This window comes from Brachycentrus maculatus, unplaced genomic scaffold, assembly GCF_059751285.1.
Source record: "Brachycentrus maculatus isolate JH-2025_06_01 unplaced genomic scaffold, ASM5975128v1 h1tg000513l, whole genome shotgun sequence".
Lineage (NCBI taxonomy): Eukaryota > Metazoa > Arthropoda > Insecta > Trichoptera > Brachycentridae > Brachycentrus > Brachycentrus maculatus.
This window is the reverse complement of record NW_028281259.1, coordinates 355,446-370,520: the sequence shown is the minus strand read 5'-3', so window position 1 is coordinate 370,520 and position 15,075 is coordinate 355,446. Positions and strand designations below refer to the sequence as shown.

The 15,075-nt window shown below is 38.3% G+C and overlaps 1 protein-coding gene across 3 annotated transcripts in view; it reads right to left on the bottom strand.

The window, feature by feature from the left end:
- Window positions 1–2,586: 2,586 nt before the first annotated feature.
- Glys (glycogen [starch] synthase) overlaps window positions 2,587–15,075 on the bottom strand; it is a 34,774-nt gene continuing 22,285 nt past the window's right edge. For all 3 annotated transcript variants that reach the window (XM_088272644.1, XM_088272643.1, XM_088272645.1), the window contains exons 14-17: window positions 13,819–13,948; window positions 11,462–11,543; window positions 10,785–10,917; window positions 2,587–2,723 (exon numbers count right to left, since the gene is read on the bottom strand). In XM_088272644.1, the coding sequence (XP_088128770.1) occupies window positions 2,626–2,723; window positions 10,785–10,917; window positions 11,462–11,543; window positions 13,819–13,948 (443 nt within the window). In that variant the 3' untranslated portion in view covers window positions 2,587–2,625. The remainder of the gene's footprint in view (window positions 2,724–10,784; window positions 10,918–11,461; window positions 11,544–13,818; window positions 13,949–15,075) is intronic.

The following is a 15,075-nucleotide window of genomic DNA, read 5'->3' as shown; positions in this document are numbered from 1 at the left end:
GCTTGATATTTATTTTTAATACATTTTATTATATTTTTAAACTTTAAAAGTCTCCTGAAAAATCAAGTTTTTTGGTACATGACGTTAAAAGGAGTGAGCGATATGTCGGTAGATGTTCGTCTTATGATGAAACTTCACGCTGAAGGTTGGCAATCATCGTGTCAGTCTGCAGCCGCTCTGAGCAGCGCCCCAGTGCTGCAGCGGAGCCAGGATATACGCGGAGTTGCCGAGACAGGATATACGCCTTCTTCCTACGCTGCGTTCACCTTCCACGCCGCCTTGTAATATAATACCTATTACTCGCTATTTCTCTCCCCTCATACAACGGCCCGAGTACTCCGCGCTGAAGGTTGGCATTCATCGTGTCAGTCTGCAGCCGCTCTGAGCAGCGCCCCAGTGCTGCAGCGGAGCCAGGATATACGCGGAGTTGCCGAGCCGGGATATGCGCCTTCTACCTATCAAGACACAGACTGTGTGCCAAATGCACATTAGACATTACCAAAGGTGTAACAGACTTTGTGCCAAACACGCGTTGGACAATATTAACCGGATCTACGCGGCTCGCATAACCGTGTGTGTTTTCACAAAGTTTCGAACCTCAGTTTAACTTAGAGGGATTTTTTCATGGTGTGGAACTTTGGATAAAATAATACGTCAATCCTCAGCCTTATGACATCTGTTGAAATATCTGACTAATAATTTGTAACATCACAAGGATAAATAAAAGAACAGATCCCTGATTTTTCTTGCGGTCGGTAATTAGTCCGCGCCATAATCATGCCCTATATCTGTCTCACTCTCGACGCTACGCATCGCCAGTGGGTAAGAGTGACACACGATGCGTGCTTTGATTTATTTATGTTACGATCTTATTTGTTTATATTACCATATATTTCAAGAATAATGTGACACGTGTATTATAGAGTACCAAAAAGGCACAATGAATCCCGTTGAACGTTTTTGTTTAGGAAAATAAATCGTTTCTTAACTAAATACATGATAAAAGTAATCATTTAAAAAACGGCGAAATACCGCCGCGCACGGGCGTCTCTTAGGAACAAAGTTAACGCGGTTAAAAGGTTAAAGGTCTCATAGACTGTGAAGGGTTTAGGAAGTAAATAAAAAAATCTTTTTATTATGCAAAATTTTAATAATTCCAAAAAAGGCATATCAAATTTCTATTTAAAAATATTAAATACCATATTTAAAAAAAAATACATCTATAAAAATTTGAACACATTGAAAAAAATATTTCTACTTGCTATTACATTCATCTAGATAAAGAAATTGTCCTCAATCTGACGTTATGCTCCTTCACTTACGAAACATAATGGACCAGTTGATTCGAGGTGCCCTATGCACCATCTAGGCAAGGATGCATATTCTTTAAAAAAGATACCAGAAAGCTTTCTCTTTCATCGTCTTTGAAAATTTTGTCAAACGCAAGGATTAAGGCTGCGTTCGCCTTGCGTTTTTTTGGCACTATTAATAAAAATTGCTACAGGATATGACTAGCGTAGTGTTGGCAAGGATGAATGCAGTCAAAGTGCGGTCCCTCAGACGAATGTGCGGCGAAACGATGCATGATAGATGTTCGAATTAATGGTGATATAAGGAAAGGGTGCAAGGCTGAGATAAGCATTATCCAGCAAACTAAGAAAGGTGTGTTGAGATGGTTTGGGCGTGTGGAAGGAGTGATTGAGGCTTTCCTCACCGTTCTTCAACGGTGAAACTAATTTATGAGGCTAATGTAGTCGGAAATAGGAGCAGATGAAAATCAGGAAAATGTGGCATGATCAAGTATGTCAAATATTTGAGCGTGGTCAGGTCAGGAGTCAGAATAATCGGCGGGTATGTATGAGGAGATGCATGAATGTGGAAGAGGCGAAGATTGTTTGCAGAGACAGATTGGTGTGGCTATTCTATTCTCTCTGATATTAGCTTGTTAGTTAGTTGTACACGAATTTTAAAATAATAAAAAAAATATATAAAGTTGTGAAAAAAATGTTAATAAAACAACAACTATATAGTTTCTTTCCGCTTTTATTTCATTCGGCCAGTGACCGGGTTTCGTCTTTGTCGACATCATCAGACTGGTGGGAGGCTAGACAAAATTCTATGTTATATACACAACAAGGCAGGGGTTGAAAATCACTATTTCATATAATTTTTGACTAAAAAAATTATTTAAATTTAATGAATTTAAGTAGTGTATTATATATAGAAAAATTTGACTCATTATATACATATATGTATATATATATATATATATATATATATGTATATATATATATGTATATATATATATATATATATATATATATATATATATAAATTTCATCATACATAACAATAATGTGCCTTGACTGAAATTTTCCCGTGCCGACGGCACATTTTACAAAATTTATCTAAAAATTAAAGGGCATCGTCGCGTGTGTGAATGTTTAGTTATCTAAGGTTAATATATATATATATATATATATGTATATATATATATATATATATATATATATATATATATATATATATATATATATATATATATATATATATATATATATATATATATTATGAATATTCAATAAATGGCACTGAATTATTTATTTATTTAAATCATAGCTTTATTTAGTTAGAAATTTTCAATTCGGCAAGCTCCTTCTCTTCATCCACTTCATCATCTTCATCGTCAGAGCCGTGGACAGACGCAGCTGGAGTTGTGGCCCCTAAAAATTTTTAAAAATTATATTAAAATTTGAATACATCATAACAATTATATTTTTATTAACTTTATAATAATTTTATGTCCGCCTCCGTAGTGTAATGGTCAGCACGCTCGGCTACCGTACTGGAGGTCCCGGGTTCGATTCCCAGGGGGGGGTCAAATAAATATAAGTGATTTTTTCACTGTAATATTTATTCTATATTACACTGGACTGGTACCTGAAGCGGAGGGCTGATCACCTTTCCCTCATGTGTAAACGATCAAGATAACACTGCGTTTATATGAAGCAGTGCCCTATGCACCATTAGGGTGCGGCAAGGGATTTATTTATTATAAAATTAAACAACTTTCCAAAAATTACATGTGTAAAACATTTTGCGTAGTTTTAAGTGTGTAAATGGTGCTATGGTGGTGAAGGGTGGTATAGTTTGCAAGCTGTGTTAGTTATTGTCCTGACGAAGAGACGGGTACGTCTCCAAACCGGTAGACATAAAAATCTCGGTGAGTGGTTATATACTAATTTTATTAACATTTTTGTAAAAAATTAAATAAGTCAAAAAATCAATGTTTGATTCAACATTTGATACATAAATAATATTGATAATTAAAATTTCACTTGGTAAATACCACTTTTTCTATAAAATCTAATGTGACACGTGTTTCGATGCGTTCATTTTCAAATGCCGTATGATGCGGAATGCTTCGAAACACGTGTCACGGTAGATTTTAAGAAATAGCGGTATTTACCAAGTATAACTTTAATTAGATATAGAAATGACCACAAAGTGACTGCCGAATCAATGAATCAAATAATTTGATACTCTTAACGAATGGTGCAAAGGGCACTGTGTCAATCGATAAATAATAGCAAGAAAATAATTTAATCTACATATCTACTATTATTACTATCGCTCACTCCTTTCAAGAACGTCATAAATCAAAAAACTTGATTTTTCAGGAGAACGTTTTTAAAGTTTAAAAATATAACACAATGTATTAAAAATAAATATCAAGCGACTTACTGAACTTTTTACTGTGCAACAGATCTTTTTAGGTAAAACCTGAGGATTTTTTCTCCATTTGAAAAATATTTAGTATATTTAAAAAAATAATTAAACAATACCTTTTCTTTAAAATGCAAAAACAACACTTTCTGCCCTGTAGCGGGTAAATATTAAGTTAAAAATATGCCGCTTTTGCTGGGATATAGTACATTTTCTAGACATTCCGAAAACATGCACAACTGAAAATTGGCAATTTTTGGTTTATGACGTTCTTGAAAGGAGTGAGCGATATATTAAAGAAAATAATTTAATCTACATATCTACGTATTTCTTTTACTAAATAATTCAAAATTTGATACCAAAAATACAAAAAATGTGCATTTTAATCAATGTTTTACAATACAAGCTAAACATACTCTTAAAAAAAACAATTTTTTTCCATATTATTTTTTGACATCTCATCAAAGATGAAGAAGAATATGGAAGTCTGGGCATTTACGGGGCTTACGACCGTCATAGGCTGGTTTAAGTGATCACTTTACACACGTGTAACATTCACCAATTCTACCCATTATTGACAACCACACTACTCAAATTCTTGGAAGTTCTATATATATGAACCAATTTAGAAACCTTGTTCATGAATCACTAGAACTTCACTAGAGACATCTATTGGTGAGATAATAATAATATAATCCAGGATTCGGATCTCACATACTAATATAAGAGTTTCTGCTTAGTAAAAAGCTTCTTTACATATCACCAATGTGTGATGACTTAAACCAGCCTATGACGGTCGTAAGCCCCGTAAATGCCCAGACTTCCATATTCTTCTTCATCTTTGATGAGATGTCAAAAAATAATATGAAAATAACTCCTGTAATTGGAGATAATCCAGATTTTGTGAACAAGTATTTGGACACACTCAAAATGTAATTTTTTTCCATTTTTCTAAGGACTAACAAAATTCTATGTAAAATTGAGGAAACCGTAAAAACGGGGAAATTAATAAGCATGGAAAATGGAATTACAGCGTTTCTAAAGCACCTGAGAAAAATCATTCTATATCGCAGGGATTCTGCCTCCGTAGTGCAGTGATAAGAGCGTTTGGCTGCCTTGCCGAAGGACCCGGGATCGAAATTGATTCCAAAAGTGATTATTCAATTCAATATTTATTCTATATCACCCTGGATTGGTCCCTGAAGCGCAGGCTGGATCACCTTGCCTTCATTTAACGAACGATCAAGACGGCATTGCGTCGATCTGAAGCAGTGCCCTATGCACCACAGAGTGCTTAATCAGAAGATTAAGATAAACAGTAATAATAATAATAAAACCCTTATCCGCACCCCAATGGTGCATAGGGCACTGCTTCATATAAACGCAGTGTTATCTTGATCGTTTACACATGAAGGAAAGATGATCAGCCTTCCGCTTCAGGTACCAGTCCAGGGTAATATTGAATAAATATTAAAGTGAAAAAATCACTAATATTTATTTGACCCCCCCTGGGAATCGAACCCGGGACCTCCAGAACGGTAGCCAAGTATGCTGACCATTACACTACGGAGGCGGACAAATAACAAGATAAACAGGGTGACGTAAAATGAGAAAATTTTGTATCGAATTGTTGGGAAATTATGGGAAAAAGTCAAAATAAGGAACGTAAAAAGTGAAAAAAATTAGGAATGTAAAAAATGGATTTTTTTATGGCAAACGTAAAAAACAGGAATATGTAAATATATTGGATGTAGAAAATTAGAAAATGTAAAAACTTGGGCACGTAAAAAAGGAAAAAATTTGACGGCGTATGTAAAAAATATGAAAATGTAAAAAAAATGTACATAGAAATGGGAAAGTGTAAAAAATTGACAATGTAAAAAATTTGGAACATAAAATATAAAAAAAAACAGCTTAAAAAATTAAGACATTATTGCGAACCATATGTATATAATTGTCAGCACGCTCGGCTACCGTTCTGAAGGTCCCGGGTTCGATTCCCAAGGGGGGTAAAATAAATATAAGTGATTTTTTCACTGTCATATTTATTCAATATCACCCTGGACTGGTACCTGAAGCGGAGGGCTGATCACCTTTCCTTCATGTGTAAACGATCAAGATTACACTGCGTTTGTATGACGCAGTGCCCTATGCACCATTGGGGTGCGGATAAGGGTGTTATTATTTTTATTATTATATGTATATATATATATACATTCCACATAATTAAAAAACAATTCAATTTAATTTATATTTTGTATATTAAAAGCATTGATAACTTTGTGGTATGGTAGAAAAACATTTAAGTGGTATTACACAAAGTGAAAGATGAATGATAAGGAGAGTGTTTTAAACTAATTTAAATTACAGCTAACTTCCACCAAAAATTCACTAATAAATTCTAGTGCTTCAATATCTGAAACGCCTGAAAAAAAGCCACTCATATTTTTAAAATATAACAAAATATATACCATTTATTTGTTGGATTATAGTTATTTTTTTAAAAGTTTTTATCTAAATTCAATTCATCGTACTCCACAAGAGAACGAATCAAATTGTGCGAATTTCCGTTCATCGCCGTGTCGCTTTTGGTTTCATCGGCATCTCTCACATCACTTTCTGCCTTGCCTTTATCGTTTTGGTCATTCCTCTTTCTATCAAAGTCAAGTTCTATACCGCCTTCATCGCCCGTGTCGACGATTTTCATCGCTTCTTCCATGTATTTGGTTTTAACTTCCGAAACGAAACTGGCTATGATGTCATTTTCGAACTTTTCTTCATCGCTTCCATCGCAGTTTACTTTGGCGTTTTCGGCTTCTAAGTTATCGACTGTGAGTTGTTCATCGTCTTCTAAGATCGCCGCATCGCTTTCATCATTTTCGAAGACCGTTTCATCGTTTTCGATGAGTTTTTCTTCATTTTCTATGGTTTTTTCATCATCTTTGACATAATTGGAGCTGTCTGATGCTAGTTTCGTATCATATTGGGTACCGATTGTCAATTTTGAAACTGTTTAGCAAAAAAATGACACCATAAATATTATACACTAAGCGTAAAGGAAGTAAGTGACTCTCAGACATAATTTTTTTTTAATTGCCTCTTTCGTGGTACATAGGGCACTACACATCAGATCAACGCAGTGTCAACTTGATTGATAATAATATATAGACAGGTAACCAGTCATGCATTTTAAATCATTACAATTGGAATATATTTAATGGAATGACGTGAATGAAGAAGCATGAAAGAGGTTAAAAACTACTCATTGGAAAAGGAAATGGAGGAGGATTGTCATATACTGGACAGAAAGGAGGGGATGAAAGTAGACTGAATGCAGTCGGAATGCATCTCTCAGTGCGGCAAGACCATGTATGGTAGATGTTCCAATGGTGATATAAGGAAAGGGTGCGAGGCTGAGATGAGCACTATCCAGCAAACTAAGGAAGGCGGCTTGGGATGGTTTGGGAAGGATGAGAGTAGACTGGATGCAGTCGGGATGCCATCTCTCAGTGCGGCAAGACCATGTATGGTAGATGTTCCAATGGTGATATAAAGAAAAGGTGCAAGGCTGAGATGAGCACTATCCAGCAAACTAAGGAAGGCGGGTTGGGATGGTTTGGGAAGGATGAGAGTAGACTGGATGCAGTCGGGATGCCATCTCTCAGTGCGGCAAGACCATGTATGGTAGATGTTCCAATGGTGATATAAGGAAAGGGTGCAAGGCTGAGATGAGCACTATCCAGCAAACTAAGGAAGGCGGGTTGGGATGGTTTGGGAAGGATGAGAGTAGACTGGATGCAGTCGGGATGCCATCTCTCAGTGCGGCAAGACCATGTATGGTAGATGTTCCAATGGTGATATAAAGAAAAGGTGCAAGGCTGAGATGAGCACTATCCAGCAAACTAAGGAAGGCGGGTTGGGATGGTTTGGGAAGGATGAGAGTAGACTGGATGCAGTCGGGATGCCATCTCTCAGTGCGGCAAGACCATGTATGGTAGATGTTCCAATGGTGATATAAGGAAAGGGTGCAAGGCTGAGATGAGCACTATCCAGTAAACTAAGGAAGGCGGGTTGGGATGGTTTGGGAAGGATGAGAGTAGACTGGATGCAGTCGGGATGCCATCTCTCAGTGCGGCAAGACCATGTATGGTAGATGTTCCAATGGTGATATAAAGAAAAGGTGCAAGGCTGAGATGAGCACTATCCAGCAAACTAAGGAAGGCGGGTTGGGATGGTTTGGGAAGGATGAGAGTAGACTGGATGCAGTCGGGATGCCATCTCTCAGTGCGGCAAGACCATGTATGGTAGATGTTCCAATGGTGATATAAGGAAAGGGTGCAAGGCTGAGATGAGCACTATCCAGCAAACTAAGGAAGGCGGGTTGGGATGGTTTGGGAAGGATGAGAGTAGACTGGATGCAGTCGGGATGCCATCTCTCAGTGCGGCAAGACCATGTATGGTAGATGTTCCAATGGTGATATAAAGAAAAGGTGCAAGGCTGAGATGAGCACTATCCAGCAAACTAAGGAAGGCGGGTTGGGATGGTTTGGGAAGGATGAGAGTAGACTGGATGCAGTCGGGATGCCATCTCTCAGTGCGGCAAGACCATGTATGGTAGATGTTCCAATGGTGATATAAGGAAAGGGTGCAAGGCTGAGATGAGCACTATCCAGTAAACTAAGGAAGGCGGGTTGGGATGGTTTGGGAAGGATGAGAGTAGACTGGATGCAGTCGGGATGCCATCTCTCAGTGCGGCAAGACCATGTATGGTAGATGTTCCAATGGTGATATAAAGAAAAGGTGCAAGGCTGAGATGAGCACTATCCAGCAAACTAAGGAAGGCGGGTTGGGATGGTTTGGGAAGGATGAGAGTAGACTGGATGCAGTCGGGATGCCATCTCTCAGTGCGGCAAGACCATGTATGGTAGATGTTCCAATGGTGATATAAGGAAAGGGTGCAAGGCTGAGATGAGCACTATCCAGCAAACTAAGGAAGGCGGGTTGGGATGGTTTGGGAAGGATGAGAGTAGACTGGATGCAGTCGGGATGCCATCTCTCAGTGCGGCAAGACCATGTATGGTAGATGTTCCAATGGTGATATAAAGAAAAGGTGCAAGGCTGAGATGAGCACTATCCAGTAAACTAAGGAAGGCGGGTTGGGATGGTTTGGGAAGGATGAGAGTAGACTGGATGCAGTCGGGATGCCATCTCTCAGTGCGGCAAGACCATGTATGGTAGATGTTCCAATGGTGATATAAGGAAAGGGTGCAAGGCTGAGATGAGCACTATCCAGCAAACTAAGGAAGGCGGGTTGGGATGGTTTGGGAAGGATGAGAGTAGACTGGATGCAGTCGGGATGCCATCTCTCAGTGCGGCAAGACCATGTATGGTAGATGTTCCAATGGTGATATAAGGAAAGGGTGCAAGGCTGAGATGAGCACTATCCAGCAAATTAAGGAAGGCGGCTTGGGATGGTTTGGACATGTGGAACAAACAAATGAAGAAAGAAGGGTAAAACAAATTTATGAGGCGAATGCAGTTGGGAATAGAAGCAGAGGAAGACAGAGGAAACATTGGCACGATCAAGCATTTGAAACATTTGGGCGTGATCAGGTCAGGAGTCGGAATAATCGGCGGGATGTACAAGGAGATGCATGAATGTGAAAGAGGCGAAGTTTGTTTGCAAATATAGCAGTGCGGCATTCTAATCTCTCTGCCTACCCCTGCGGGGAAGAAGCGTGGCGATTGGTAAATTTAGCTAGTTATTCAAGGAAAAGATGGTAAATTTTATAACATCAGTTTTTGTTCTAAAACCACATTTTTTTTTGGATACTGTCACAAACTGATATGCCAGTTACGCGTTTTTCGCCTACTGCCATTTCTACAGAGCTAGGACGAAATGTTACATACCTGTTCTTACTAAAGGAAGCAAAAACGAAAATAAAACGCATTTTATGAATATGGTCACATATTAAGTAATAAATATTAATATCTTTCTTATATTTCTACTCAAAATAAATATTGTAATTTTTTGCATTCGGGTCTGTTCCGCCTTAGATGGCCTTCAACGCGCTATCGGCACACAGTCTGTGCCCCCTTGAAAAATGCCCAACGCGCTAAGGACACACAGTCTGTGCCTCCTTGAAAAATGCCCAACATGCACTCGACATACAGTTTACGCCACCTTAATAAATGCTTAACATGCGCTCGGCACACAGTCTGTGCCATCTTGAAAAATTATTATAGAGCTAACGGCACACTGTTTGTGCCACCTTGATGAAATGCCCAACATGCGCTCGGCACACAGTCTGTGCCACCTTAAAAAATTACCAAAATTCACTCGGCACACATTCTGCGCCTCCTTGAAAAATGCACATTGGGTATTCGGCACTCACTCTGTGACACTTAAATAGTGCCTACCACACCGCTTGATACACAGTTAGTGCAGCATTTAATTCAGCCCAATTTCTTCCAACCCTCTATTGTCTGTCATCTGACATTATTTTCGGATTAAAATGAAGAACTTTGCCATCATATAACTAACTTTAAAGAGGCGTAGCTCGGCGCTACGTTTGCCGATCCAACTCGAGAAAGCCATTACTATTAAATAACTCTAAGATCTAAATACAGGACTGATCACAAGTCAACATTACGATGATATTATTCAGTGCCCTATGCACCATTGAGTGCCGATAACAGACGGAAGAAGAGGTATTCTTCATACTGCTGACATCTGTGGAAATAATAGGTCATTTTCCGAAGCCTGTCCTGCGCCCGTCAATATTTATTTAATACGACCCTGGACTGGTACCTGAAACGGAAGGCTGATCACCTTTCCTTCGTGTATTTAACGATCAAGAAAACACTGCTTCTATACGATGCTGTGCCTTATGCACCATTGGGGCGCGGATAAGGGTTAGAAGAATCATATTATACTGTGAAATGCAAAAGAATTTGAAATAAAGAAAATAAAATACTGGACACAAGAAGAACGCTGAAGGGAGTAAGGTAGCTGTAGCGTACGGACTGAAAGCCATACGGAAGGGCGGTTTACTTACGCGAGTGCGACGGACTCGGAGGTTCGGATAGCGGTCTCGGGTATGAGAAGCGTCCGCCAGCCTCCGCTTCGATCTCGTCCACATAATCGGGATACACTGCGCAGAGTGCCCTCACACGGGCCTGCCTGTAGAACTGGAAAAAATAACAAAATAATAAAATTAAGTCACATATTTACTGACATCTCATCAAAGATGAAGAAGAATATGGAACTCTGGGCATTTACGGGGCTGACGACCGTCATGGGACACACTCAAAATGTTGTAAATAAATTATCCGGTCAAATTATAAGCTTAAATAATAAAAATGAAAATGGTATTTTCTGGCGTTTCTCATGTGTGTGATTATAATCCAGGATTCGGACCTCACATACTAATAAAAGAGTTTCTGCTTAGTAAAAAGCTTCTTTACATCTCACCAATAGATGTCTCTAGTGAAGTTCTAGTGATTCAAGAACAAGGTTTCTAAATTGGTTCATATATATAGAACTTCCAAGAATTTGAGTAGTGTGGTTGTCAATAATGGGTAGAATTGGTGAATGTCACACGTGTGTAAAGTGATCACTTAAACCAGCCAATGACGGTCGTCAGCCCCGTAAATGCCCAGACTTCCATATTCTCCTTCATCTTTGATGAGATGTCAATATTTATTTATTTATTTACTTCAGGTAGCCACTTACAATTCCCAGATTTCTCCAGTCCATCAGGTCAGAGAGGCGTTCAGTTCTGTTTCTCTGTATGATTCTCTGGCGGCGATTCAACCTGGAAAAAAATATACCCTATCAACTACCTATTACATTATACTTGAACTTTGATGTGTTACTTGAGCCCAGTAAATTAAATCTGTATTTGGTCTACAATAATGAACGCATCGTGACAATAAGTGTCACCTGTCAGGGAAACAATGAATCATGTCCATACGTTCATTATTGTAGACCAAATACAGATGTATTTTTTTTGTAGTGGGCTCAAGTAACACAAAGTTATGTATGAATTGTTGAATCACAGATTTTTTAGTCTACTAAGTTGTATGTTGTCCGCCTCCGTAGTGTAATGGTCAGCACGCTCGGCTACCGTTCTGGAGGTCCCGGGTTCGATTCCCAATGGGGTAAAATAAATATAAGTGATTTTTTCACTGCAATATTTATTCAATATTACCATGGACTGGTACCTGAAGCGAAGGGCTGATCACCTTTCCTTCATGTGTAAATGATCAAAATAACACTGTGTTTATATGACGCAGTGCCCTATGCACCATTGGGGTGCGGTTAAAGGTTTATAAAAATAAAAAAATTGTATTTTATTGTTAACCTTTTAACCGCGTTCACTTTGTTCCTAAGAGACGCCCGTGCGCGGCGGTATTTCGTCGTTTTTAAAATGATTACTTTTATCATGTATTTAGTTAAGAAACGATTTATTTTCCTAAACAAAAACGTTCAATGGGATTCATTGTGCCTTTTTGGTACTCTATAATACACTTGTGTCACATTATTCTTGAAATATATCGTAATATAAACAAATAAGATCGTAACATAAATAAATCAAAGCACGCATCGTGTGTCACTCTTACCCACTGGCGATGCGTAGCGTCGAGAGTGAGACAGATATAGGGCATGAATAATAAAATGCAAATCTATTATAACTTTATATAAAATCGTGCTCTCAATACAAAAAAAACCTTTATAAAAAATATTTTTAATATCATACAATACTTAAATTCACTCAAATTAAATTAATTTCTCAATAAAATTATATCAAATCATGGTTATCAACTCCTGCCTTGTTTTATATATAACATAAAAATTTGTATAGCCTCCCACCAGTCTGATGATGTCGGTAACGACGAAATCCATTCGCTGGTCAAATAAAAATAAAGTGGGAAAGCTAAAAATATTGGTTTTAATCTAATAACATATTTAAAATAAAATTCCATCACCAAGTGTCAGTGGATAATATAAATGTTTTATCCCATGCGTGGTACTAACTAACTAACTAACTAACCATCACGCTGCTTCGCAGAATAGAGCGCCACACCACTCTGTCCTTGCAAACATTCTTCGCCTCTTCCACGTACATGCATCTCCTCATACATACCCGCCGATTGTTACGACTCCCAACCTGACCACTTTCAAGTATTTGGCATACCTGATCGTGCCATGTTTTTCTCAGTCTTCGTCTGTTCTTTTTTCCACTTGCATTCGCCTCATAAATTTGTTTTGCCGTTCTTTCCTCACTCATTCGTTCCACGTGTCCAAACCATCTCGACACACCTTTCTTAATTTTATCGATAATGCTTATCTCAGCTTTGCATTCCTTCCTTATTCACATCACTATTTGCACATCTATCATACATCGTTTTGTCGCACATTCTTCTGAGAGATCGCATTTCGACTGCATTCAGTCTACTTTTATCCTTCTTTTGCCAACTCCATGTTTCACTTCCATAAATTAGAGTCGGAACCAGGACTTTAATTTAGTGCTGTGCACTGCCAGTTATCTTCCGCTGCTAGGTTTTTATTTGTTATAACTGATTTCAGTGCACCATTCACTTTGTTCCGCGTGGTACCTACCTGTTTAATTTGGCTTGAGTAATAATAATAATAATAAAATTGGATAACTTATATAGCGCCATTTTCGTAAAAAAATACCTCAAGGGCGCTTCACGGTGAATGAATTGGGGAAAATATTATGGTGGAAATGATTTAGCAAACAAATGTGTTTTTAGTCTTTTTCTAAAGATCATCTCACTCTCGCTATTTCTAACCATTGGTGGAAGAGCATTCCACGCCGTCGGTCCTGCAACAGCAAAGGCACGCTCGCCAAATTTAGTGCGTTGGTTGCGAGCTGGTAAGATAACTTTGCCCATTGCAGATGTTGTAGCCGATCGAAGCGTGAGACGTCTATCAACCGATTCATCTGGAATACACAGCTCCTTAAGATACTCTGGAGCCATATTGTGTATTGATTTATACATGAGTAGGCAGACTTGGCAGACTAGGCAGTACTTGGGAATATAACGTAACACGGATATACTGACCTGGCGAAGTCGTACATGTACTGCGCCAGCTGTTGCACCGACGCTTCAAGGGAGATGTAGCGTCTGTCCACGACGTAAATGCCATAGGACATGGGATCGGCTATGTGGTCCTGCATGAAGCAACCGAATCCTGCAAAATACAAACGTATTGCATTCTCATATTATTTTTTGACATCTCATCAAAGATGAAGAAGAATATGGAAGTCTGGGCATTTACAGGGCTTACGACCGTCATAGGCTAGTTTAAGTGATCACTTTACACACGTGTAACATTCACCAATTCTACCCATTATTGACAACCACACTACTCAAATTCTTGGAAGTTCTATATATGTGAACCAATTTAGAAACCTTGTTCATGAATCACTGAAACTTCACTAGAGACATCTATTGGTGAGATGTAAAGAAGCTTTTTACTAAGCAGAAACTCTTATATTAGTATGTGAGGTCCGAATCCTGGATTATAATCACACACATGAGAAACGCCAGAAAATACCATTTTCATTTTTATTATTAAGCTTATAATTTGACCAGATAATTTATTTACAACATTTTGAGTGTGTCCAAATACTTGTGCACAAAATCTGGATTATCTCCAATTACAGGAGTTATTTTCATATTATTTTTTATTATTATTATTTCAAATTCAAAAAATTATTATTTCAAATAACATGAAAATAATTCCTGTAATTGGAGATAATCCAGATTTTGTGAACAAGTATTTGGACACACTCAAAATGTTGTATTGCATTCTCAATTTCAATTTATTTATTTATAATTAACATTCATTCAAACCCTTATCCGCACCCAATGGTGCATAGGGCACTGCGTCATATAAACGCAGTGTTATCTTGATCTATCACGTGAAGGAAAGGTGATCAGCCCCCCGCTTCAGGTACCAGTCCAGTGTAATATTGAATAGATATTAGTGAAAATCACTTATATATATTTGACCCCCCTGGGAATCGAACCTGGGACCTCCGGCACGGTAGCCAAACGCGCTAACCACTAAACTACGGAGGTAGTTAGTGATTTTAAAGTCTGATATTTATTTAATACTACCCTGGACTGGTCCCCGAAGTGCGGGAATCACCTTGCCTTCATGTCAAGATAACACTGCGTCAGTACGATGCAGTGCCCTATGCGCCATTGGCTGCAGATAAGGGTGAGACGAAGCAGAAGACGTTTCGGTTCAAATGGAAGCCTTGCTCTAGCCCTGGCTACACGAGAGTAGTACTATACTGCAGTGCCCTATGC